This window comes from Salvelinus namaycush, chromosome 23 (genome assembly GCF_016432855.1).
Source record: "Salvelinus namaycush isolate Seneca chromosome 23, SaNama_1.0, whole genome shotgun sequence".
In the NCBI taxonomy this organism is placed as follows: domain Eukaryota; kingdom Metazoa; phylum Chordata; class Actinopteri; order Salmoniformes; family Salmonidae; genus Salvelinus; species Salvelinus namaycush.
Window position 1 is genome coordinate 5992567 of NC_052329.1, and position 25158 is coordinate 6017724.

Sequence of the window (25158 nt, forward strand, 5' to 3'; positions counted from 1 at the left end):
CACTCAGTCACACTCAGTCACGCCCAGTCACGCCCAGTCACGCCCAGTCACACTCCATCACACTCTATCACACTCTGTCACACTCAGTCACGCCCAGTCACACTCAGTAACGCCCAGTCACGCCCATTCACGCTCAGTCACGCTCAGTCACGCTCAGTCACGCCCAGTCACGCCCAGTCACGCTCAGTCACGCCCAGTCACACTCAGTCACACTCAGTCACACTCAGTCACGCCCAGTCACGCCCACTCACGCTCAGGCACACCCAGTCACACTCAGTCACACCCAGTCACACTCAGTCACGCTCAGTCACGCTTAGTCACGCCCAGTCACACTCAGTCACACCCAGTCACACCCAGTCACACCCAGTCACACTCTATCACACTCTATCACACTCTATCACACTCTATCACACTCTGTCACACTCTGTCACACCCAGTCACGCCCAGTCACGCTCAGTCACGCTCAGTCACGCCCAGTCACGCCCAGTCACACTCAGTCACGCCCAGTCACCGCGCAGTCACGCCCAGTCACGCTCAGTCACACCCAGTCACACTCTATCACACTCAGTCACACTCCGTCACGCCCAGTCACGCCCAGTCACGCCCAGTCACACTCCGTCACACTCTGTCACACTCAGTCACACTCAGTCACGCCCAGTCACACTCAGTCACGCCCAGTCACGCCCAGTCACACTCTATCACACTCTATCACACTCAGTCACGCTCAGTCACACTCAGTCACACCCAGTCACACTCTATCACACTCTATCATACTCTATCACAATCTGTCACACTCTGTCACGCCCAGTCACGCCCAGTCACACTCCATCACACTCTATCACACTCTGTCACACTCAGTCACGCCCAGTCACACTCAGTAACGCCCAGTCACGCCCATTCACGCTCAGTCACGCTCAGTCACGCTAGTCACGCCCAGTCACGCCCAGTCACGCTCAGTCACGCCCAGTCAGTCACACTCAGTCACACTCAGTCACACTCAGTCACGCCCCGTCACGCCCACTCACGCTCAGGCCACCCAGTCCACTCAGTCACCCCAGTCACACTGTGAGCTACTTGTTCCGTACGTGCGCGTCATCTAAATCAGAGAGTCTCATACCACAGCCTCCTCCATTAATCACCCAGACACACTGGGCAGACACAGACAGAGACGCAGACGGAGACATAGACACTACCCACAAGGAACGGCTGCTCCCTGCTACAAATTTTCAATAAAGATCTAGTCTCAGTCCAAAATGGCACCCTATTCACTAATTAGTGCACTACTTTTGACCAGGGCCAATAGGACTTGGGAGCCATTTCGGAAGCACACTCAGACACAACCAGCAGGAACTTCTGCTCTTGCTACAAATCTTTAACAAAGACCAAGTGTCACATTGACTCCTCAGAGCTTGTGACATTAAAGAGACATTAAGATTAAAGTCATCTAAGGATTCTATTGAAATTAAATTAAGGAAAATGTCTCTTCTTATAACATTGTAAACTCAGCAAAAAAAGAAATGTCCCTTTTTCAGGACCTTGTCTTTCAAAGATAATTCGTAAAAATAACTTCACAGATCTTCATTGTAAAGGGTTAAAACACTGTTTCCCATGCTTGTTCAATGACCCATAAACAATTAATGAACATGCACCTGTGGAACGGTCGTTAAGATACTAACAGCTTACAGACGGTAGGCAATTAAGGTCACAGTTATGAAAACCTAGGACACTAAAGAGGCCTTTCTACTGACTCTGAAAAACAACAAAAGAAAGATGCCCAGGGTCCCTGCTCATCTGCGTGAACGTGCCTTAGGCATGCTGCAAGGAGACATGAGGACTACAGATGTGGCCATGGCAATAAATTGCAATGTCCGTACTGTGAGACGCCTAAGACAGCGCTACAGGGAGACAGGACGGACAGCTGATCGTCCTCGCAGTGGCAGACCACATGTAACAACACCTGCACAGGATCGGTACATCCGATCATCACACCTGCGGGACAGGTACAGGATGGCAACAACAACTGCTCGAGTTACACCAGGATCGCACAATCCCTCCATCAGTGCTCAGACTGTCCGCAATAGGCTGAGACAGGCTGGACTGAGGGCTTGTAGGCCTGTTGTAAGGCAGGTCCTCACCAGACATCGCCGTCAACAACGTCGCCTATGGGCACAAACCCACCGTTGCTGGACCAGACAGGACTGGCAAAAAGTGCTCTTCACTGACGAGGCGCGGTTTTGTCTCACCAGGGGTGATGGTTGGATTTGCGTTTATCTTTTGAAGGAATGAGCGTTACACCGAGGCCTGTACTCTGGAGCGGGATCGATTTGGAGGTGGAGGGTCCGTCATGGTCTGAGGCCGTGTGTCACAGCATCATCGGACTGAGCTTGTTGTCATTGCAGGCAATCTCAACGCTGTGCGTTACAGGGAAGACATCCTCCTCCCTCATGTGGTACCCTTCCTGCAGGCTCATCCTGACATCCTCCAGCATGACAATGCCACCAGCCATACTGCTCATTCTGTGCGTGATTTCCTGCAAGACAGGAATGTCAGTGTTCTGTCATGGCCAGCGAAGAGCCCGGATCTCAATCCCATTGAGCATGCCTGGTACCTGTTGGATCGGAGGGTGAGGGCTAGGACCATTCCCCCCAGAAATGTCTGGGAACTTACAGGTGCCTTGGTGGAAGAGTGGGGTAACATCTCACAGCAAGAACTGGTAAATCTGGTGCAATCCATGAGGAGGAGATGCACTGCAGTACTTAATGCAGCTGGTGGCCACACCAGATACTAACTGTTACTTTTGATTTTGACCCCCACTTTGTTCAGGGACACATTATTCCATTCTTGTTATGTTCATACAAATATTTACACATGTTAAGTTTGCTGAAAATAAACGCAGTTGACAGTGAGAGGACGTTTCTTTTTTCACTGAGTTTATATACTTTTTCATTGACTGTGAATGACTGCCACAAGGCTGTGTTTGCCCTTTGAGCTAAAGTCTAGGCATTAAGTCCAAACTTCAGATCTTAGGCAAAGTTACTCATCACGTGAGGATCGTTCACTTTTTTACATTCTACCCTTACCTTGTACTTCCTTGTAACAAACTGCCCAAAACTCTCACTGTACCCTCTCTCTGGATAGGACATAGAGACAAACTCTGTATGACTTTTCAGCTGCAGCAGAGGTTACCATTCCCCACCTCAGCCTGACTTATTCGTGACTGACTGGCTCGATTCGGTCCTACGTGTTGTAGAAAATCTTTATTTTTATTTTTTTACATTGGATAAAAAGTAGATACTCAGAGATAGAAAATTATATATCATACAATGCAGTTGAGGAACAATGGGAAAGTAATTCTGCTTTGAAAATTGATACACTTTTGAAAAAATGGCACTTGAATGTTTTGGTACATGTACTGGAGAGCTCTTCTTTGTTTACACCTATTCAGCATCGTTCAGCATCGTTCACACCCTCTTCAGTCTTAGCCCCACCCATCTCTTTAAGGATTCACATGTGATTCCATGTGATAAACAGAGTAAGGTTTTTATAAATATTTTATAATTATTAGATGATTCTTACCCAGACACACTTCTAAATTGATGGGTCATGTGAAAGAAATGCTATAACCAACCCCCAGCCACATCCAGCTAAGTGGATGGATCACTATTGTCTAGACATGTACACATGTTCATGAAATACTATAGATGGCTGTAATCACTCCCAGACACACCTGGCAAACTTGATGGGTCATGTAATCAAGTCTTTTGTTAAGACATGTAGCTACCTAGCTAAACAATGAAACCTAATGGCGCTTTCAAGACAACTGAGGACAAATACGAGGTCAAATCATGACATCAGTGATCTTCCTGTTGGAAAGTCTAGAAAGAGTTCCCAGGTGGGAATTCCGAGTTGGATGACCATCCCCTCAAAGAAATCCCAGCCAGGGCTTGTTTTGAACACAGTGAAGTTGGAAGTCTGAGATTTCTGAGTTCCCAGTTGTATTTAATGTGGTAATAATCACAACCCAATACTACTAGCAATACAAACTGATTGTCAAAGCTAGCCACCACGCATGAATCTGCAAGTAGCTAAAGCTAACTAACTAGATTCAATGTTACCTAGCTAGCAAACATTAGGCTATAACTAGCAATGCATATAGCTTCCTGAGATACAAATAATATTACTACACAGATCATACACGTAACACTAGCTAGCAAGCCAGTCAGCTATCGTTAGCTAGCTAACAGTACGCTTTAACTTGGAATGAAAACAAATTTCTGACAAAATTAGAAACTTATAATATCTGAAAATGTAGCTAGATTGATTCTCTCACCCATATACACGCTTCTCCCTCTCTGTCATGGATGCCATGGTTGCCCTTTAGTTTGAAGATGTAATCCAGAGACATGTGTTTTATACAACAGCCTTCTGTGTGTTCTCTTTTCGACTCTCTCTTTTCGACTCCCTCCGCATATTTGCAATCAAATGCCAGAATTTTCTCCATCTCCTTAGCGATCATACTCTGCTTCCACCGGGCATTCCACTGATTTTCAAAACTCTGTCAACTTCTTCTGTGACAACAACACTGTTGATTGCTGTTTTAGAAGACTCTACAATGTCTGCTTCAATGAAAATGTTTTCACCTACATCAGGGATTTCCTCATTGTCTGATTCATTTTCAGAATCAGAGAGATTCGGCTGTCCTCCAGAAAGTGGAGAGCAGTACAGTAGCAACACTTTTGCAGTTCTACACGATATCTTTCAAAAAAGCCGAGGTAGAAAGCATTGCCTACACTTCTTCTTCCAACAGGGGTTGGCATACAATAAATGTTGCATTACCGCCACCTACTAGACTGGAGTATAACTCCCTTATATGTTGCTTGAAAATAATAATACAAAATATATATAGTTTTAAAAAATCAACAAATACATACCACCCTACACTCACTAAAAACCCACCACCCTACTCCACTATTTAAATCTATTTAGTCCTAACTCAGGCCAATAGCCTGAAAGGATGAGACACCACCACTCAACACACCCTGTAACTCTTCTGAAGTCAAGTCTCGTACACCCAAATACCTCTCTGCGGCTGCCACCACAACCTCAATTTTCTGCGACTTACATTCCATCCCTGCAGTACAGTTGATAACCATTGCTATAAATGCTAAAAATCCAATCTTACTGAAGTATATATGACTTGTTGGCCTATCCCTCTGTACTGGCACAGATCTACTATTCACACCACTCCTCTCAGGATCCCTTTCACTTGACCCATCTTCCTCTACTTTCTTCACTGCCTCAGCATATGACAACTTCTGCACTACTCTAACCCTGGAAACCTCAACCTAACTCTCTCTCACACGGGACATTTCTGATCCCCAGCCCCATGGGCACCCCTTACAATTAACACATACCACTACTTTCCCCAATGCTACACATTCCTTTGTCTCATGCCCTTCTGCACACTTCTCACATCTAGGAACCTCCCTCCTACACACACTGCTGCCACATGCCCATAAGTTTGACACCTGTAACAACGTAATGTACTTGGCACAAAAGCTAAAACAGGATAGCTTATATATCCTAACATCACTTTTTTCGGGCAAAGACTCAACATCAAAACTAAAAAGAACAGACAACTACTCTTCTGTTTCACCACACACGCCATCCTGTCTGCGTCGCACCAAACGACGAGCATCAAAAACACTGGAAATCTTCCCCTTCAGTTGGTCAACTTTCACATTTACCTCTACCCCAGTAATCACTCCTTCCAATGGCGCCCTTTTCTTGAGAGCAAAAAAATTCACATCTCTTGTCCACATTAGTTTATCACGGAGCGCCTGCATCCTCTGACCTGCAGAAACACCAGCAATTATCACCAGACCATTTCTGCTAACCTTCACCGATTCCACAGCACCCAACTTTGTTTTCACCCTGAAACCACAAATGGATCAGCCAAAAGGCAAGGGTACGCTTTTTCCAAAAATGTCACTGCTACCGTCGCAGAGTCATCTTCATCCTGACCCTCGTGCAAGCCTTGGGCTTCGAGAACTTCACCACACCTACCGTCTCCGATACTTCACACCCTCACTCACTTCCATTTCTCCTCCTGTCTTCGATCCGGTGTACAGCTCACACTTTCTACCATTTCTTATTTAACAAACCATCTCCCTTTTTTCCGCCATTTTTAACCGATTCAAGCTCACCCTCCCTCTCTCTCTTCAACTTCCTCTGCCTCTCTTTTTCTCTCCTTTCCTTATTATAATACTACACTTCTCCTGACATACATCTTGTTCTTGCCCTCTCAAGGGACGCCATTTTCCTTCCTCCACACAGACTCCAAACGTGCTGTCATGCACCAAAACTCGAAGCGCATTACCTACACATACTGAGCAGCTCATGTTATAGACAGAAGCGTGTTGCATGGCAGACCAAACCGAACTCATCTCTTGGCATGTCCAGCCCATTCATCTTGCGGCTAGCGGGAAGGTTCCTGACTTTGTCAGTGGCTAAACCACCTAGGCTCGTAATTTAACATTTGTATAAGTAGTTACTGATGGCATATAAGTTTATTATTAAGGCACATGATAGTTCACGTTCCAGAAGGCATTTCTGATTAAAAAAAATGCATGTTTACGTTCAAATGACTCTCCTGTGAAGTAGTGACGTGAGACATACACCTATTTCCTGAAACGAGGCACATTTCTCCAGTGGCAGAAGCCACTTCTTACCTCTGTGTTAGGGATCAGGTGAGCCAGAGAACGCAGTCAGCTTACCTGGTCAGCCAATCACAGGCCCTATCAGGTTGGGTAACAGAACCCTATTCCTGGCAGTTTTTTAATTGGACACAGGGGTGCAGAGAGACAACCAATCAGAACTCTGCACCACCTCAACACAACTCACCAATAGACCCTGCTTACAAGGACAATAACTCTACACCACCTCAACAGGTGGTACAGCCTCCACCCTGGACTTCCTAACCGTGTGTTAGTGTGTGAATGACGATGTGAGTGGACTTTGTTGGGGTTCATGTATATATTTAATTTATACATGTAATAGGCTTAAACAATAACTTCATGTCTTTTTCCATGCTAGTATGTTGTTACTTCACGCCTGTGTACGAGTCTTACAACATTATGTGTTTATTTGCCCTCTTGGCAGAGTTATGTGTACTCTTAGCTACTCAGGCCATATGGTAAAATCTCTCCCCATTACCTACAATGGACCAAGATAGTTGTCAGTCCGGCATTGTTTATACACACACCTAAAATGGCCGGTCGATGACGTCCGGGTCAATTCCTAGCCACATTCAAAATGGCCGCATGTTTACATCTTAGCATCCTAGCATGATACCGGTAACCAGTAGCTGCTAACTGTACTGCGCATAGGGTTTAAATAGCTCTCCATACTGGCCTATAGCCTGGACCCTACTAGACTAGCGTGCTAGCCTCTATTGTACGGTATACACTATTATCCACAGCCTGTGGCCTCTTAGGCTAGCATGTCAGCTTCTCTTGTATTTGTTGTGTACCATGTGAGCTGCTAACTGTACCCTGTGTATACCCTTTATATGCTATGCTAGCTCACCATTACTACTATGTAGCATGCCAGCCTACTAGCATAGCTATTCCTTTAGCTACTACCATTGTGTGCTATATTAGCTTACTACTGTTAGCTGGTATGTGCAATTTCCTGCCACTATTATATACATTGCTAATGTTTATATGATATAGTATGCTGCTGTTATACAGTCATTAGCCTGTTATTAACTTCTCTAGGGTAGGGGGCAGCATTCGTAATTTTGGATGAAATGCATGCCCAAATTAAACTGCCTGCTTCTCGTGCCCAGAAGATATGATATGCATATAACTGGTAGATTTGGATAGAAAACACTCTAAAGTTTCCAAAACTGTTAAAATAGTGTCTGTGAGTATAACATAACTGATTTGGCAGGCGAAAACCTGAGAAAAATCCATTCAGGAAGTCGTTTCTTTTTTGGTTTTGTAGTTTTCTATTCAATGCCATTACAGTATCCATTGACTTAGGACTCAAGTTGCAGTTTCTATGCCTTCCACTAGATGTCAACAGTCTTTAGAAATTGTTTCAGGCTTGTATTCTGAAAAATGAGGAAGTAAGAGCAGTCTGAATGAGTGGACCCTAAAGTGTCACAGAGCTTTTTCATGCGCGAGACCGAGAGAGTGAGTTTCTCGTTTACCTTTTAAATTGAAGACGTTATTGTCCGGTTGAAATATTATCGATTATTTAGGCTAAAAACAACCTGAGGATTGAATATAAACATTTGACATGTTTCTATGAACTTTACGGATACAATTTGGATTTTTTTGTCTTCCTGTTTTGACTGCGTTTGAGCCTGTGGATTACTGAAGAAAACGTGCGAACAAAACGGAGGTTTTTGGATATAAAGAGACTTTATCGAACAAAAGGAAAATTTATTGAGTAAATGAATGTCTGCTGAGTGCAACCATATGAAGATCATCAAAGGTAAGGGTTTCATTTTATCTCTATTTCTGACTTGTGTAACTCTTCTACTTGGCTGGTGACTGTTTGTAATGATTTGTCTAGTGGGCTATGTTCTCAAATAATCGTAAGGTATGTTTTCGCCGTAAATAATTTTTTTAATCTGACACCGTGGTTGGATTCACAGGAAGTTAATCTTTAAACCTATGTAAAATATGTTTTGTTTTCAGAATTTTTATAATGAGTATTTCTGTATTTGAATTTGGCGCCCAGCAGTTTCACTGGCTGTTGAAGAGATGGGACGCTACCGTCTCACGTACCCAAGAGAGGTTAATGCTGTGTAATACATGTTGTTTGTATTTCTCTGTTTTTACTACAGGAAACCACTATCACTTTCACCCAGTCTACTTCCTTCTTGCTGTGTGTGTGTGTGTGGCAATAAACATGTGTTCTGTACAACTGTCTCCTACTGGTCATTTCCGTCCTCTTACCGGGACGCTGGGACAGTTAACCCTATAATCTAAACCACCATCTGTATCAGAGACCACCACAGGGTGCCACTTTTCTACATTCCTTGTTGTTATATTTTTCCTGTACCCTATACTTCTATGTTGTTACATTCTGCCCAAAACCTGTTACTTCCTTGTTGTTACATTCTGCCCAAAACCTGTTACTTCCTTGTTGTTACATTCTGCCCATACCTGTTACTTCCTTGTTGTTACATTCTGCCCATACCTGTTACTTCCTTGTTGTTACATTCTGCCCATACCTGTTACTTCCTTGTTGTTACATTCTGCCCATACCTGTTACTTCCTTGTTGTTACATTCTGCCCAAAACCTGTTACTTCCTTGTTGTTACATTCTGCCCATACCTGTTACTTCCTTGTTGTTACATTCTGCCCCTACCTTGTACTTCCTTGTTGTTACATTCTGCCCATACCTTGTACTTCCTTGTTGTTACATTCTGCCCATACCTGTTACTTCCTTGTTGTTACATTCTGCCCATACCTGTTACTTCCTTGTTGTTACATTCTGCCCATACCTGTTACTTCCTTGTTGTTACATTCTGCCCATACCTGTTACTTCCTTGTTGTTACATTCTGCCCATACCTGTTACTTCCTTGTCGTTTCTGAACCAACGGATTTGCGCGGCTGGCTTGCTGCCAGATGTGGTGCAGATCAGAGTGATCTCATCTCCCTCCATGGCTGGCTTAGTGAACCCTGTGATCTCTGGTCGCTCTGGTACTCCTGCAGGACAACATCAATTCATAACAACACCGAAATCATCAACAACAACAAAACACCCAGTCAACAAGAAATGCATTAACATAACAACACGTTAGGTTAGCCACAGAACACTATCCCGTCATTACAAATACTGTCCTTCTAATAACCTCAATCAACATTCATTCTTCATGTGTAGTGAGATGCCTTCTTGCCTAAAACAATCAATATGCTTCCCCATCAACCTTTAAGGGATCGTTAAACAGTCCAACCAATTAAACGACGACTGCTGTCTGAGTAAGGAGCATTAGCACTGTGTAATTGTCAGTCCTAAGGTGTGTAGAGATCCAAACGGAACCCTAATCCCTACATTAAGTCTCACACACACACACACACACACACACACACGCACACCCACGCACGTACGCACAGGCACACACACAGACACACACACACAGACACACACACACAGACACACACACACACGCACACCCACGCACGTACGCACAGGCACACACACAGACACACACACAGACACACACACTCAGACACACACACACACGCACACACACACACGCAGACACACACACACAGACACACACACACAGACACACACACAGACACACACACAGACACACGCAGGCACACACACACATATACACACACATATACACACCCATATACACACCCATATACACACACAGACACACACAGGCACACACACACATATACACACACATATACACACACATATACACACCCATATACACACCCATATACACACACACATATACACACACACATATACACGTATACACACACACATATACACACACATATACACACACACACACAGACACACACAGACACACACGTACACACACACACACTCACCCAGTACAGTGAGGAAGGCCTTGGTGGTCTTGACAGGCATGGTGAACAGGGAGCACGTGTACTGGCCCTCATCTGATAGGCTGATGTCACTGATGCTGATGGTAAGCTCCGCCCACGATGCCCGAACCAGCTCGATCCGGTTGTCTCTCAGCGCTGGGGAACACACAGTGAACACATAGTAAACACACACACACACATAGAGCTGGGGGGACACACAGGAAGGACCATCAGACACACAGAGCTGTGGGACACAGACACACATTCATAGGATCCAATATAGTTCACACTCCTTCAGATGAGAGGAGTTTGTCTCTACTCTGTAGCTAGAGGTCTATGGGCCCTGGTCAAAAGTAGTGCACTATACTGGGAATAGGGTGCCGTTTGAAACATAGCCATATGTAGGTACGGCTAGATGGGAGTGTCTGTAGATAGGGTTACAACGAAATGTATAGAGGTAGGGCTAGTTTGGATGTGTCTGAAAAGATGGGGCGACTGTGCCTTGGGAAGGAAGGATTAAGAATGTATAATTTATTAAATGAAGAGGCCTCTTCCCTGTGCTCTCCTGTGGCTGGCTGGCAGGCTGTAACAGCAGGTACTACTGCTGAGTGGGAAACACTGGATGTGCTCTGCTGTGTCCGATGATCTACCTGAGAAAGGTGTGTGTGTGCATGCTTGCGTGTGTGTGTGTGTGTTGCGAGTGTGAGTGTGTGCGTCCGTGTGTCTGAAATGCTGTGCGAGAGACGACAGGTTTGAGATGACCTTTCTGTTAGCAACATGGTGCTACATCAGCTTCAAAAGAGACCAGTCACACCTCAGTGAAGATATCACCACAGACCAGTCACACCTCAATGAACATATCACCACAGACCAGTCACACATCAATGAACATATAACCACAGACCAGTCACACCTCAATGAACATATCACCACAGACCAGTCACACCTCAATGAACATATCACCACAGACCAGTCACACCTCAGTGAACATATAACCACAGACCAGTCACACTTCAATGAACATATCACCACAGACCAGTCACACCTCAATGAACATATAACCACAGACCAGTCACACCTCAGTGAACATATCACCACAGACCAGTCACACCTCAGTGAACATATAACCACAGACCAGTCACACCTCAGTGAACATATCACCACAGACCAGTCACACCTCAGTGAACATATAACCACAGACCAGTCACACCTCAATGAACATAACACCACAGACCAGTCACACCTCAATGAACATATAACCACAGACCAGTCACACCTCAGTGAACATATCACCACAGACCAGTCACACCTCAGTGAACATATCACCACAGACCAGTCACACCTCAGTGAACATATCACCACAGACCAGTCACACCTCAGTGAACATATCACCACAGACAAATCGTCTCACTACTCTGTCTATAGCCACATATTTGAAAAATCACATCAAACCTGAAACTTGTTATTTTCTTACTTGACATGGATAAGATATTCAGATACACCGCTGACTTGCATATTAAGTTAATTAATTCTGTAGTTCATTGGTATTATTGTATATCTTTGCATTTATGCATTAAATATGCTGAATTACTTTCTTTATCCTGATATTTTTTTTCACCAGTTAAAGTTGAGAGGGCATATTTATTGGTCAAAGTCAAATTCACCAAATGAGCCTTAATTTGGTGGTCACCTGAGGACATGGTGGTGGCATCTAATCCAAGGATTCTCAAACTCGGTCCTGGGCCCTTCCTGGGTGCAAGTTTTTTGTTGTTGTTTTGCCATATCACTACACAGTTGATTAAAATAATCACCTCATCATCAAGCTTTGATTATTTAAATCAGCTGTGTAGTACTGGGAAAAAAAACAACATGTGCACCCAGGGGCGGGTGGGTGGGGGGTGGGGGGTGGGGGGTGGCGTCCTCCGGTAGCCTCTGGTAGCAGTTGAGGTAATTGCTTTGTATCGTTAGTTTGATCGTTTTTATAATCATGATCTTCTAATCACACAGGACAAATGAGGAGGTTATGAATTAAAGGTCCTAATGATTCACCATTATTCATATCAGACACAGGTTGTTTCAGTTACTTCATTGAAAATATCACCTAGAATAACACTGAACATCTAACAAAGCGATTACAAGTTCCTCGTTAACAACACCTCGTCGTCTCCCAGTTACTCACAATAATTATTCATATGAACACCGAGGCGAACCAAGGCTAATTGTAGAGCACGTGAGGCCGCTGAGTAGAAGACGGCACATAGTAATGGTTGGAACGGATCACATGGAATGGCGTCAAACACTTGGAAATCATGTATTTAGATGGATTAGATGCAGTTCCACTGATTACGCTCCAGCCATTTACCATGAGCCCGTCCTCCCCAATTAAGGTGCCACCAACCTCCTGTGTTACAGCTTAACAGCCAGAGAGAAGAAGAGAACGACTACAGCTTTAATCAGCCAGAGAGAAGAAGAGAACGACTACATCTTTAATCTGTCAGAGAGAAGAAGAGAACAACTACATCTTTAATCAGCCAGAGAGAAGAAGAGAACGACTACATCTTTAATCTGCCAGAGAGAAGAAGAGAACAACTACAGCTTTAATCTGCCAGAGAGAAGAAGAGAACGACTACATCTTTAATCAGCCAGAGAGAAGAAGAGAACGACTACATCTTTAATCTGCCAGAGAGAAGAAGAGAACAACTACATCTTTAATCAGCCAGAGAGAAGAAGAGAACGACTACATCTTTAATCTGCCAGAGAGAAGAAGAGAACAACTACAGCTTTAATCTGCCAGAGAGAAGAAGAGAACGACTACAGCTTTAATCTGCCAGAGAGAAGAAGAAAACAACTACAGCTTTAATCTGCCAGAGAGAAGAAGAGAACAACTACATCTTTAATCTGCCAGAGAGAAGAAGAGAACAACTACATCTTTAATCTGCCAGAGAGAAGAAGAGAACAACTACATCTTTAATCTGCCAGAGAGAAGAAGAGAACAACTACATCTTTAATCTGCCAGAGAGAAGAAGAGAACAACTACATCTTTAATCAGACAGAGAGAAGAAGAGAACAACTACATCTTTAATCTGCCAGAGAGAAGAAGAGAACAACTACATCTTTAATCTGCCAGAGAGAAGAAGAGAACAACTACATCTTTAATCTGCCAGAGAGAAGAAGAGAACAACTACATCTTTAATCTGCCAGAGAGAAGAAGAGAACAACTACATCTTTAATCTGCCAGAGAGAAGAAGAGAACGACTACATCTTTAATCTGCCAGAGAGAAGAGAACATCTACATCTTTAATCTGCCAGAGAGAAGAAGAGAACAACTACATCTTTAATCTGCCAGAGAGAAGAAGACAACGACTACATCTTTAATCTGCCAGAGAGAAGAAGAGAACATCTACATCTTTAATCTGCCAGAGAGAAGAAGAGAACAACTACATCTTTAATTTGCCAGAGAGAAGAAGAGAACAACTACAGCTTTAATCTGCCAGAGAGAAGAAGAGAACAACTACATCTTTAATCTGCCAGAGAGAAGAAGAGAACAACTACAGCTTTAATCTGCCAGAGAGAAGAAGAGAACGACTACATCTTTAATCTGCCAGAGAGAAGAAGAGAACAACTACATCTTTAATCTGCCAGAGAGAAGAAGAGAACAACTACAGCTTTAATCTGCCAGAGAGAAGAAGAGAACGACTACATCTTTAATCTGCCAGAGAGAAGAAGAGAACAACTACATATTTAATCTGCCAGAGAGAAGAAGAGAACAACTACATCTTTAATCTGCCAGATAGAAGAGAACAACTACATCTTTAACCTTTTCTCAATAGGGGGGCGCCATTTCGACTTTGTAAAAAAACGTTCCCAAATTAAACTGCCTCGTACTCAATTCTTGCTCGTACAATATGCATATTATTATTACTATTGGATAGAAAACACTCTCTAGTTTCTAAAACCGTTTGAATTATATCTGTGAGTAAAACAGAACTCATTTTGCAGCAAACTTCCTGTCAGGAAGTGAGAAATCTGAAATCGGGCACTCTGTTCCAGGGTCAGTTTATTAATTTGCATGTAATCTATGGGTCGACATGCACTGCATACGCCTTCCCCTAGATGTCAGTAAGCAGTGAGAATTGGAATGGGGTGTCTAGGTAGATCTGAGGCCGTACAAAAGCTCTTGGAACCGGGTGTGCAGTCTTTTCAACGTTCGTCATGGCGCAAGACAGACCTCAGGATTGCATTCTGAAAAGCTCTCGTTATAGGCGTTAGATATATCCGGCTCTGATTTTATTCGATATAGGTGTTAAAAACATCATAATGTAGTTATTTTAAACCGAGTAATATCAGTTTATATCAGTATATTGCGATTTTCGGTATTTTATTTGTGCTGCGTTATGGTGAGTTGGACACGTCTTCGCCACATGGCTAATGTTTACTGCTAATTCCAAAGTTGAATGCGACAATCTACAACCGAGCAACGATTATTCTGGACAAAGGACAACTTGCACAAGATTCTGATGGAAGCTCATCAAATAGTAAGAACTATTTTGTTTGCAGTTTGGCTACTATTCTCATTGTATAACCACGATTTGTGCCGCTAAATATGCACATTTTCGAACAAACCATATATGTATTGTGTAATATGATGTTATAGGACTGTCATCTGATGACGTTTTGAGAAGGTTAGTGAAAAATGTAATATCTTTTGCTGGTTTATTCGCTATCGCTAACGTGCATGAATCAATGCTGCTGTGTGGTTGGCTATTGTAGTAAGCTAATATAATGCTATATTGTGTTTTCGCTGTAAAACACTTAAAAAATCTGAAATATTGGCTGGATTCACAAGATGTTTGTCTTTCATTTGCTGTACGCTGTGTATTTTTCATAAATGTTTTATGATGAGTATTTAGGTAATTCACGTTGGCCTCTGTAGTTATTCTAGCTGCTTTGGTGAGATTTTGTGATGGTGGCTGCAATGTAAAACTATGATTTATACCTGAAATATGCACATTTTTCGAACAAAACATATGCTATACAATAAATATGTTATCAGACTGTCATCTGATGAAGTTGTTTCTTGGTTAGTGACTATTTATATCTTTATTTGGTCGAATTTGTGATAGCTACCTATGCAGTAAAAAAATGGTGGGAAAAAAAAGTTGTGTCTTTTGCTATCGTGGTTAGCTAATAGAAATACATATTGTGTCTTCCCTGTAAAACATTTTAAAAATCAGAAATGATGGCTGGATTCACAAGATGGGTATCTTTCATCTGGTGTCTTGGACAAGTATTTACTTGTGGCGCTATGCTAGGCTATGCTAGTCAGCTTTTTTACTGATGAGGGTGCTCCCGGATCCGGGATGAGTACCAAGTAAAAGTTAATCTGCCAGAGAGAAGAAGAGAACAACTACATCTTTAATCTGCCAGTCTTTGAGGTTTAAAACAAACATCATGGTGAACTGCATCCTAGGAAACAACGCATCCTGGATTTGTCTTTGTAGCTGAGCTTCCTGTGTGTGTGTGTGTGTGTGTGTGTGTGTGTGTGTGTGTGTGTGTGTGTGTGTGTGTGTGTGTGTGTGTGTGTGTGTGTGTGTGTGTGTGTGTGTGTGTGTGTGTGTGTGTGTGTGTGCCCAGAGGCATCTGAGAACAGCCCATCTTTGGTGGAGGGATACATAGGAGAGAAGAGAGGTGCTGGGGTCTTGGTGGAGGGATACAGATGAGAGGAGAGGGAGAGCGGTGCTGGGGTCTTGGTCTTGGTGTAGGGATACATATGAGATGAGAGAGGTTCTGGGGTATAAGATAACACTGTTCAGAGCCTCTGAGATACAGAGCAGAGAGATTGTATTGGAGGATATCAGAGTTGGACAAGATGACACACTTCCTCTGGCTCATCTCCTTCTGTCTCCCTGACACAGAGAGAGAGATGAGTCTCCTTCTGTCTCCCTGACACAGAGAGAGAGAGATGAGTCTCCTTCTGTCTCCCTGACACAGAGAGAGAGATGAGTCTCCTTCTGTCTCCCTGACACACAGAGAGAGATGATGGGGGAGGAAGGAAGGAAGAAGGGAGAAACAGGGGGAGGCACAGCGGGGAGGCTATTGACAGATTGATGTGCTGAGATGTACAGTATCAAGCTTTGAATAACCCAAAGACAATCCTTATCTATGACTGACTCTGCAGAGATCCAGGGCCACTGGTCCAGGACCAACGCTCCCTCTATCCTTCCTCCCGCCTCTCTCCCCTCTCCCCCGACTCACTCTACACAGGGCCAGGGAGCCTCCATCTCCCTCCCTCACTCCCTCGCTCCCTCCCCCCCTCCCTTCTCCTCCTACTCCCTCTACACAGGGCCAGGGAGGCTCCACCTCCCTCCCTCCCTCCCTCCCTCCCTCCCTCCCTCCCTCCCTCCCTCCCTCCCTCCCTCCCTCCCTCCCTCCCTCCCTCCCTCCCTCCCTCCCTCTCTCATCCCAGCATTGAACCCAACCCATCCCTACCAGGTGCCCAGTATGCCGGACAGATCCGTCACAATCACCCCCAAATTCCAGCGGCTGACAAAGCTCTTTTCTCGGTGCTTTAGGAAATCAATGGGATGAAAAGGTTCATTTCCCCCAGCTCTAGATAGCTCCAGTGTTGTTCATTCTGCTTAGTGCACAGCATAAATCTGCACCCTGACCTTGTCTGATGGGGCCTCACCAAGGTTGGTTTAGATCAGTTACTCTGACACCCTGTCTCCCCCAGGACCCAGAATCCTATCACCACATCCTCTCACCACTGTGGCCTGTGATGCAGAATCATGTTTTGCCTTGTTTCCCTGACAGACCCTTAGTCGCTCGCACTACAGAACATGTCAGTCCCTCACAACGTTGACATCAGAAAACGGATCATCAACAAGCACAGTTCAACACTAGAGACTCGGTTTGTTTTACTTTAACAACAAACTACCTAGTTAACTAATACAATTTATAATAGTTTTCCTATTCATATCTAGATCCTGCGACACAGTTAGCCGTTAACGCTGGGCCCACTGATATATGTCCCAGGATCCTTTGCTCAAACAAGGTGGTACTACATTGGTAAAGCAGCTAGCCTAGCTGCTAGCTATCAAGCTAGGCAACCTGTTCTACTATTGCTGGATACCAAGCACGCTAAGCGGTTAGCCCTTGTGGCTAGGGCCGCACTTCTATTTGTCCCCGGGGTTTAAGACTACCGATTTCTACTGTTTTCTACTAGAGTTTTCTACTGCCGCTATCGCTCATTTCCCGGAGTGAATAGCGGGCTTGTCCTACTATTAGTACTATCATGCCTCCGGATAAAGGACGAGGATCACATCTCTGCTGGGTACTATTAGTACTATCATGCCTCCGGATAAAGGACGAGGATCACATCTCTGCTGGGTACTATTAGTACTATCATGCCTCCGGATAAAGGACGAGGATCACATCTCTGCTGGGTACTATTAGTACTATCATGCCTCCGGATAAAGGACGAGGATCACATCTCTGCTGGGTACTATTAGTACTATCATGCCTCCGGATAAAGGACGAGGATCACATCTCTGCTGGGTACTATTAGTACTATCATGCCTCCGGATAAAGGACGAGGATCACATCTCTGCTGGGTACTATTAGTACTATCATGCCTCCGGATAAAGGACGAGGATCACATCTCTGCTGGGTACTATTAGTACTATCATGCCTCCGGATAAAGGACGAGGATCACATCTCTGCTGGGTACTATTAGTACTATCATGCCTCCGGATAAAGGACGAGGATCACATCTCTGCTGGGTACTATTAGTACTATCATGCCTCCGGATAAAGGACGAGGATCACATCTCTGCTGGGTACTATTAGTACTATCATGCCTCCGGATAAAGGACGAGGATCACATCTCTGCTGGGTACTATTAGTACTATCATGCCTCCGGATAAAGGACGAGGATCACATCTCTGCTGGGTACTATTAGTACTATCATGCCTCCGGATAAAGGACGAGGATCACATCTCTGCTGGGTACTATTAGTACTATCATGCCTCCGGGATAAAGGACGAGGATCACATCTCTGCTGGGTACTATTAGTACTATCATGCCTCCGGATAAAGGACGAGGATCACATCTCTGCTGGGTACTATTAGTACTATCATGCCTCCGGATAAAGGACGAGGATCACATCTCTGCTGGGTACTATTAGTACTATCATGCCTCCGGATAAAGGACGAGGATCACATCTCTGCTGGGTACTATTAGTACTATCATGCCTCCGGATAAAGGACGAGGATCACATCTCTGCTGGGTACTATTAGTACTATCATGCCTCCGGAAAAAGGACGAGGATCACATCTCTGCTGGGTACTATTAGTACTATCATGCCTCCGGAAAAAGGACGAGGATCACATCTCTGCTGGGTACTATTAGTACTATCATGCCTCCGGATAAAGGACGAGGATCACATCTCTGCTGGGTACTATTAGTACTATCATGCCTCCGGGATAAAGGACGAGGATCACATCTCTGCTGGGTACTATTAGTACTATCATGCCTCCGGATAAAGGACGAGGATCACATCTCTGCTGGGTACTATTAGTACTATCATGAGGTCATTAAAGATCCCATGGCACGTATCGTAAGAGTAGGGGTGTTAACCCCGGTGTCCTGGTTAAATTCCCAATTTGGACCTCATACCATCACGGTCACCTAATCATCCCCAAGCTTACAATTGGCTCATTCATCCCCCTCCTCTCCCCGTTACTATTCCCCAGGTCGTTGCTGTAAATGAGAACGTGTTCTCAGTCAACTTACCTGGTAAAATAACGGTAAAATAAAAAATAAAAAAATTAATTAAGTCTGCAACTCTATCCTGGATGGAAAGCTATCTAAATTATTTATTTAATGGTAGCCTTTCAATCAGTAAAGATATACACTGTGGTGTTCCTCAAGGAAGCTGCCTAGGACCACTTCTCTATCTTTACTAATGATTTACTAATTTATGAACAAAGCAAAAGAGGTCATGTATGCTGATGACTCTACAATGTATAGTGCAGCATCAGAATGTTAATGAGCTAACAGATGTACTGAGCAGTGAACTAAGAATGGTGTCTGAGTGGGTTGATATGAAACAAATTGGTGTTGAACATTTCTAAAACTAAATCTGTTGTATTTGGTTAAAGATATATGCTTGCTGATGATCCCCAATTGATTTTGTCGATGAATAGAACACATGTAGAGCAAGTGAAAAAAAACAACTACTAGGCGTCACGTTGGACGCAGATTTATCCTTGTCAGAACACATAGATCATATTGTTATTAATATGGGTAAGGGAATTGCTGTTACAAAAAAATATTCAGAGTATTTAACATCTAGCACACAGAATCAGGTGATTCAATCCCTGGTCCAATCACACTTTGAGTACTGTCCAGTTATATGGTCAATCCCTGGTTCTATCACACTTAGAGTACTGTCCAGTTATATGGTCAATCCCTGGTTCTATCACACTTAGAGTACTGTCCAGTTATATGGTCAATCCCTGGTCCACTCCCACTTAGAGTACTGTCCAGTTATATGGTAAATCCTTGGTCCAATCCCACTTAGAATACTGTCCAGTTATATGGTGAATCCCTGGTCCTATCACACTTAGAGTACTGTCCAGTTATATGGTCAATCCCTGGTCCTATCACACTTAGATTACTGTCCAGATATATGGTCAATCCCTGGTCATATCACACTTAGAGTACTGTCCAGTTATATGGTCAATCCCTGGTCCTATCACACTTAGAGTACTGTCCAGTTATATGGTCAATCCCTGGTCCACTCCCACTTAGAGTACTGTCCAGTTATATGGTCAATCCTTGGTCCAATCCCACTTAGAATACTGTCCAGTTATATGGTGAATCCCTGGTCCTATCCCACTTAGAATACTGTCCAGTTATATGGTCAATCCCTGGTCCTGTCACACTTAGAGTACTGTCCAGTTATATGGTCAATCCCTGGTCCTATCACACTTAGAGTACTGTCCAGTTATATTTTCAATCCCTGGTCCTGTCACACTTAGAGTACTGTCCAGTTATACGGTCAATCCCTGGTCCTATCACACTTAGAGTACTGTCCAGTTATATGGTCAATCCCTGGTCCTATCACACTTAGAGTACTGTCCAGTTATATGGTCAATCCCTGTTCCTATCACACTTAGAGTACTGTCCAGTTATATGGTCAATCCCTGGTCCTGTCACACTTAGAGTACTGTCCAGTTATATGGTCAATCCCTGGTCATATCACACTTAGAGTACTGTCCAGTTATATGGTCAATCTCTGGTCCCTGGTTTGGCTCAACAATATGCAACACTCTAAGTGACGGCCATTTGAAAATAGTCTGAGAGAACAGAGAGTATATGAGAGCAGTTGTGGAGTCATTGCGTTACCCTGCATACCAGGGACTTTCACAGGGAGGAGACATAGAAAACAACATGGATGTCAACCAGGGAAACTTCCTTGAACTTTAACAGGTCATAGCCGAATTCGACAAAACAGTTGCACATAAAATCTCAGATAATACTAGAGATGCTAATTACACGCATCATGATATACAGAATGAAAATACTGGGCAAACCCTTGACTCAGAACCCTTTCCTGCCTGTCCATAAAAACAGAAAGAACCGAGGCCCTGCCTGTCCATACAAACAGAAAGAACCGAGGCCCTGCCTGTCCATACAAACAGAAAGAACCAAAGTTCTGCCTGTCCATACAAACAGAAAGAACCGAGGCTCTGCCTGTCCGTACAAACAGAAAGAACCGAGGCCCTGCCTGTCCATACAAACAGAAAGAACCGAGGCTCTGCCTGTCCATACAAACAGAAAGAACCGAGGCTCTGCCTGTCCATACAAACAGAAAGAACCGAGGCTCTGCCTGTCCATACAAACAGAAAGAACCGAGGCTCTGCCTGTCCATACAAACAGAAAGAACCGAGGCTCTGCCTGTCCATACAAACAGAAAGAACCGAGGCTCTGCCTGTCCATACAAACAGAAAGAACCGAGGACCTGCCTGTCCATACAAACAGAAAGAACCGAGGCCCTGCCTGTCCATACAAACAGAAAGAACCGAGGCCCTGCCTGTCCATACAAACAGAAAGAACCGAGGCCCTGCCTGTCCATACATACAGAAAGAACCGAGGCTCTGCCTGTCCATACAAACAGAAAGAACCGAGGCCCTGCCTGTCCATACAGTTCCGCCAACAACATATTGTTATTCACAACCCTCAAGCTGAGAGTTGGGCCTGTCTGCCAGGGCTGCTGCCACCAGAGGGGACTGATTGTGGAATTTGGAAAGGAGGACCGGGCAGAGAGAGTAGTAGAGAAAGGGATGGAGGGATAGAGGGATGGAGGGATGGAGGGATAGAGGGGAGTGTGAGAGGGGGGTGGAGGGACAGAGGAATGGAGGGATAGAGGGATGGAGGGACAGAGGGACAGAGGGACGGAGGGACGGAGGGACGTGAGTGTGAGGGGGGATGGAGGGACAAAGGGATGGAGGGGAGTGTGAGAGGGGGAGGGAGGGATAGAGGATGGAGGGATGGAGGATGGAGGGATGGAGGATGGAGGGATAGAGGGATGGAGGGGAGTGTGAGAGGGGGGATGGAGGGATAGAGGATGGAGGGATAGAGGATGGAGGGATAGAGGGTGGAGGGATAGAGGGATGGAGGGATAGAGGGTGGAGGGGTAGAGTGATGGAGGGGTGTGTGAGAGGGGGATGGAGGGATAGAGGATGGAGGGATAGAGGGATGTAGGGATGGAGGGACAGAGGGTGGAGGGATAGAGGATGGAGGGATAGAGGGTGGATCGATAGAGGATGGGGGGATAGCGGGATGGAGGGGAGTGGGAGAGGGGGGATGGAGGGACAGAGGGATGGAGGGGAGTGTGAGAGGGGGATGGGGGATAGAGGGATGGAGGGGTAGAGGGATGGAGGGGTAGAGGGATGGAGGGGTAGAGGGATGGAGGGGTAGAGGGGAGTGTGAGAGGGGGGGGTGGAGGGATAGAGGATGAAGGGATGGAGGGACAGAGGGTGGAGGGATAGAGGGATGGAGGGGAGTATGAGAGGGGGGATGGAGGGATTGAGGGATGTAGGGGAGTGTGAGAGGGGGGATGGAGGGATAGAGGATGGAGGGGTAGAGGGGAGTGTGAGAGGGGGGATGGAGGGATAGAGGATAGAGGGATGAAGGGATGGAGGGACAGAGGGTGGAGGGATAGAGGGATGGAGGGGAGTGTGAGAGGGGGGATGGAGGGATAGAGGATGGAGGGATAGAGGGATGTAGGGATGGAGGGACAGAGGGTGGAGGGATAGAGGATGGAGGGATAGAGGGTGGATCGATAGAGGATGGGGGGATAGCGGGATGGAGGGGAGTGGGAGAGGGGGGATGGAGGGACAGAGGGATGGAGGGGAGTGTGAGAGGGGGATGGGGGATAGAGGGATGGAGGGGTAGAGGGATGGAGGGGTAGAGGGATGGAGGGGTAGAGGGATGGAGGGGTAGAGGGGAGTGTGAGAGGGGGGGGTGGAGGGATAGAGGATGAAGGGATGGAGGGACAGAGGGTGGAGGGATAGAGGGATGGAGGGGAGTATGAGAGGGGGGATGGAGGGATTGAGGGATGTAGGGGAGTGTGAGAGGGGGGATGGAGGGATAGAGGATGGAGGGGTAGAGGGGAGTGTGAGAGGGGGGATGGAGGGATAGAGGATAGAGGGATGAAGGGATGGAGGGACAGAGGGTGGAGGGATAGAGGGATGGAGGGGAGTGTGAGAGGGGGGATGGAGGGACAGAGGATGGAGGGATAGAGGGATGGAGGGGAGTGTGAGGGGGGGGATGGAGGGGTAGAGGATGGAGGGATAGAGGGTGGAGGGATAGAAGTTTAGAGGGATGGAGGGGAGTGGGAGAGGGGGGATGGAGGGACAGAGGGATGGAGGGGAGTGTGAGAGGGGGGATGGAGGGACAGATGATGGAGGGATAGAGGGATGGAGGGGAGTGTGAGAGGGGGGATGGAGGGGTAGAGGATGGAGGGATAGAGGGATGGAGGGGAGTGTGAGAGGGGGGATGGAGGGACAGAGGGATGGAGGGGAGTGTGAGAGGGGGGATGGAGGGACAGAGGGTGGAGGGATAGAGGGATGGAGGGGAGTGTGAGAGGGGGGATGGAGGGACAGAGGATGGAGGGATAGAGGGATGGAGGGGAGTGTGAGAGGGGGGATGGAGGGGTAGAGGATGGAGGGATAGAGGGTGGAGGGATAGAAGTTTAGAGGGATGGAGGGGAGTGGGAGAGGGGGGATGGAGGGACAGAGGGATGGAGGGGAGTGTGAGAGGGAGGATGGAGGGATAGAGGATGGAGGGATAGAGGGATGGAGGGGAGTGTGAGAGGGAGGATGGAGGGATAGAGGATGGAGGGATAGAGGGATGGAGGGGAGTGTGAGAGGGAGGATGGAGGGATAGAGGATGGAGGGATAGAGGGTTGGAGGGGAGTGTGAGAGGGGGGATGAAGGGACAGAGGGATGGAGGGGAGTGTGAGAGGGGGGATGGAGGGATAGAGGATGGAGGGATAGAGGGTTGGAGGGGAGTGTGAGAGGGGGGATGGAGGGATAGAGGATGGAGGGATAGAGGGTTGGAGGGGAGTGTGAGAGGGGGGATGGAGGGACAGAGGATGGAGGGATAGAGGATGGAGGGACAGAGGGTTGGAGGGGAGTGTGAGAGGGTTGTGAGGGAAAGTGGGAGCGTTGCCTACCTGTCCTTCAGCTGGAACAGAACAGAACAGAGTGACATCCCCTCCCCTCCTCTCCTACACCTGGCATGTCCCTCCCCTCCCCTTCTCTCCTACACCTGGCATGTCCCTCCCCTCCCCTCCTCTCCTACACCTGGCATGTCCCTCCCCTCCCCTCCCCTCCCCCCCCTCCTACACCTGGCATGTCCCTCCCCTCCCCTCCCCTCCTCTCCTACATCTGGCATGTCCCTCCCCTCCTCTCCTCTCCTACACCTGGCATGTCCCTCCCCTCCCCTCCCCTCCCCTCCCACACCTGGCATGTCCTCCCCTCCCCTCCCCTCCCCTCCCCTCCTACTCCTGGTATTTCTCTCCTCTCCTATCCCCTCCCCTCCTCTTTCACCCTTCCCTTCTCTCCTCTCCTCTCCTCTCCTCCCCATCCCCCCTCTCCTCTCCTCTCTCCTCCCCTCCCCTCCTCTTCTCAGGATAAACAACTCTTGGGGAATTAATTTTCAACACTGCATATGTTACACATTATGTTACACATTATGTTACACATTTCTTTATGCAACTGGCATCACCACAGCACTGTTAAAGAGACCTAGCTCACATTAGTACTGTGTTAACTGTTAACTTAAATGGCATGGGCTTCTTCCTGGAATAGGGTGCCATTTGGGACTCATGGTGGACTGCCATAGAGCTACAGACCAGAAGCAGGTGTTCTGTGTAATGAATTACATTCCATTAAACCACAGTTTTATTCAGTCTCATATCAAACAGTGTATTTCCTGATGATTCAAATATCTAATCAACAAATCACTTAATGCATTCCTGATTAGATTGAATGGC

General features: G+C 46.0%; 1 protein-coding gene across 1 annotated transcript in view; it reads right to left on the reverse strand.

Moving 5' to 3' along the window:
- LOC120018938 (cell adhesion molecule 2-like) overlaps positions 1-25158 on the reverse strand; it is a 149138-nt gene that overhangs the window by 79397 nt on the left and 44583 nt on the right. Inside the window, exons 4-5 of the mRNA XM_038962150.1 lie at positions 10597-10749; positions 9589-9726 (exon numbers count right to left, since the gene is read on the reverse strand). Coding sequence (XP_038818078.1) covers positions 9589-9726; positions 10597-10749 — 291 coding nt within the window. The remainder of the gene's footprint in view (positions 1-9588; positions 9727-10596; positions 10750-25158) is intronic.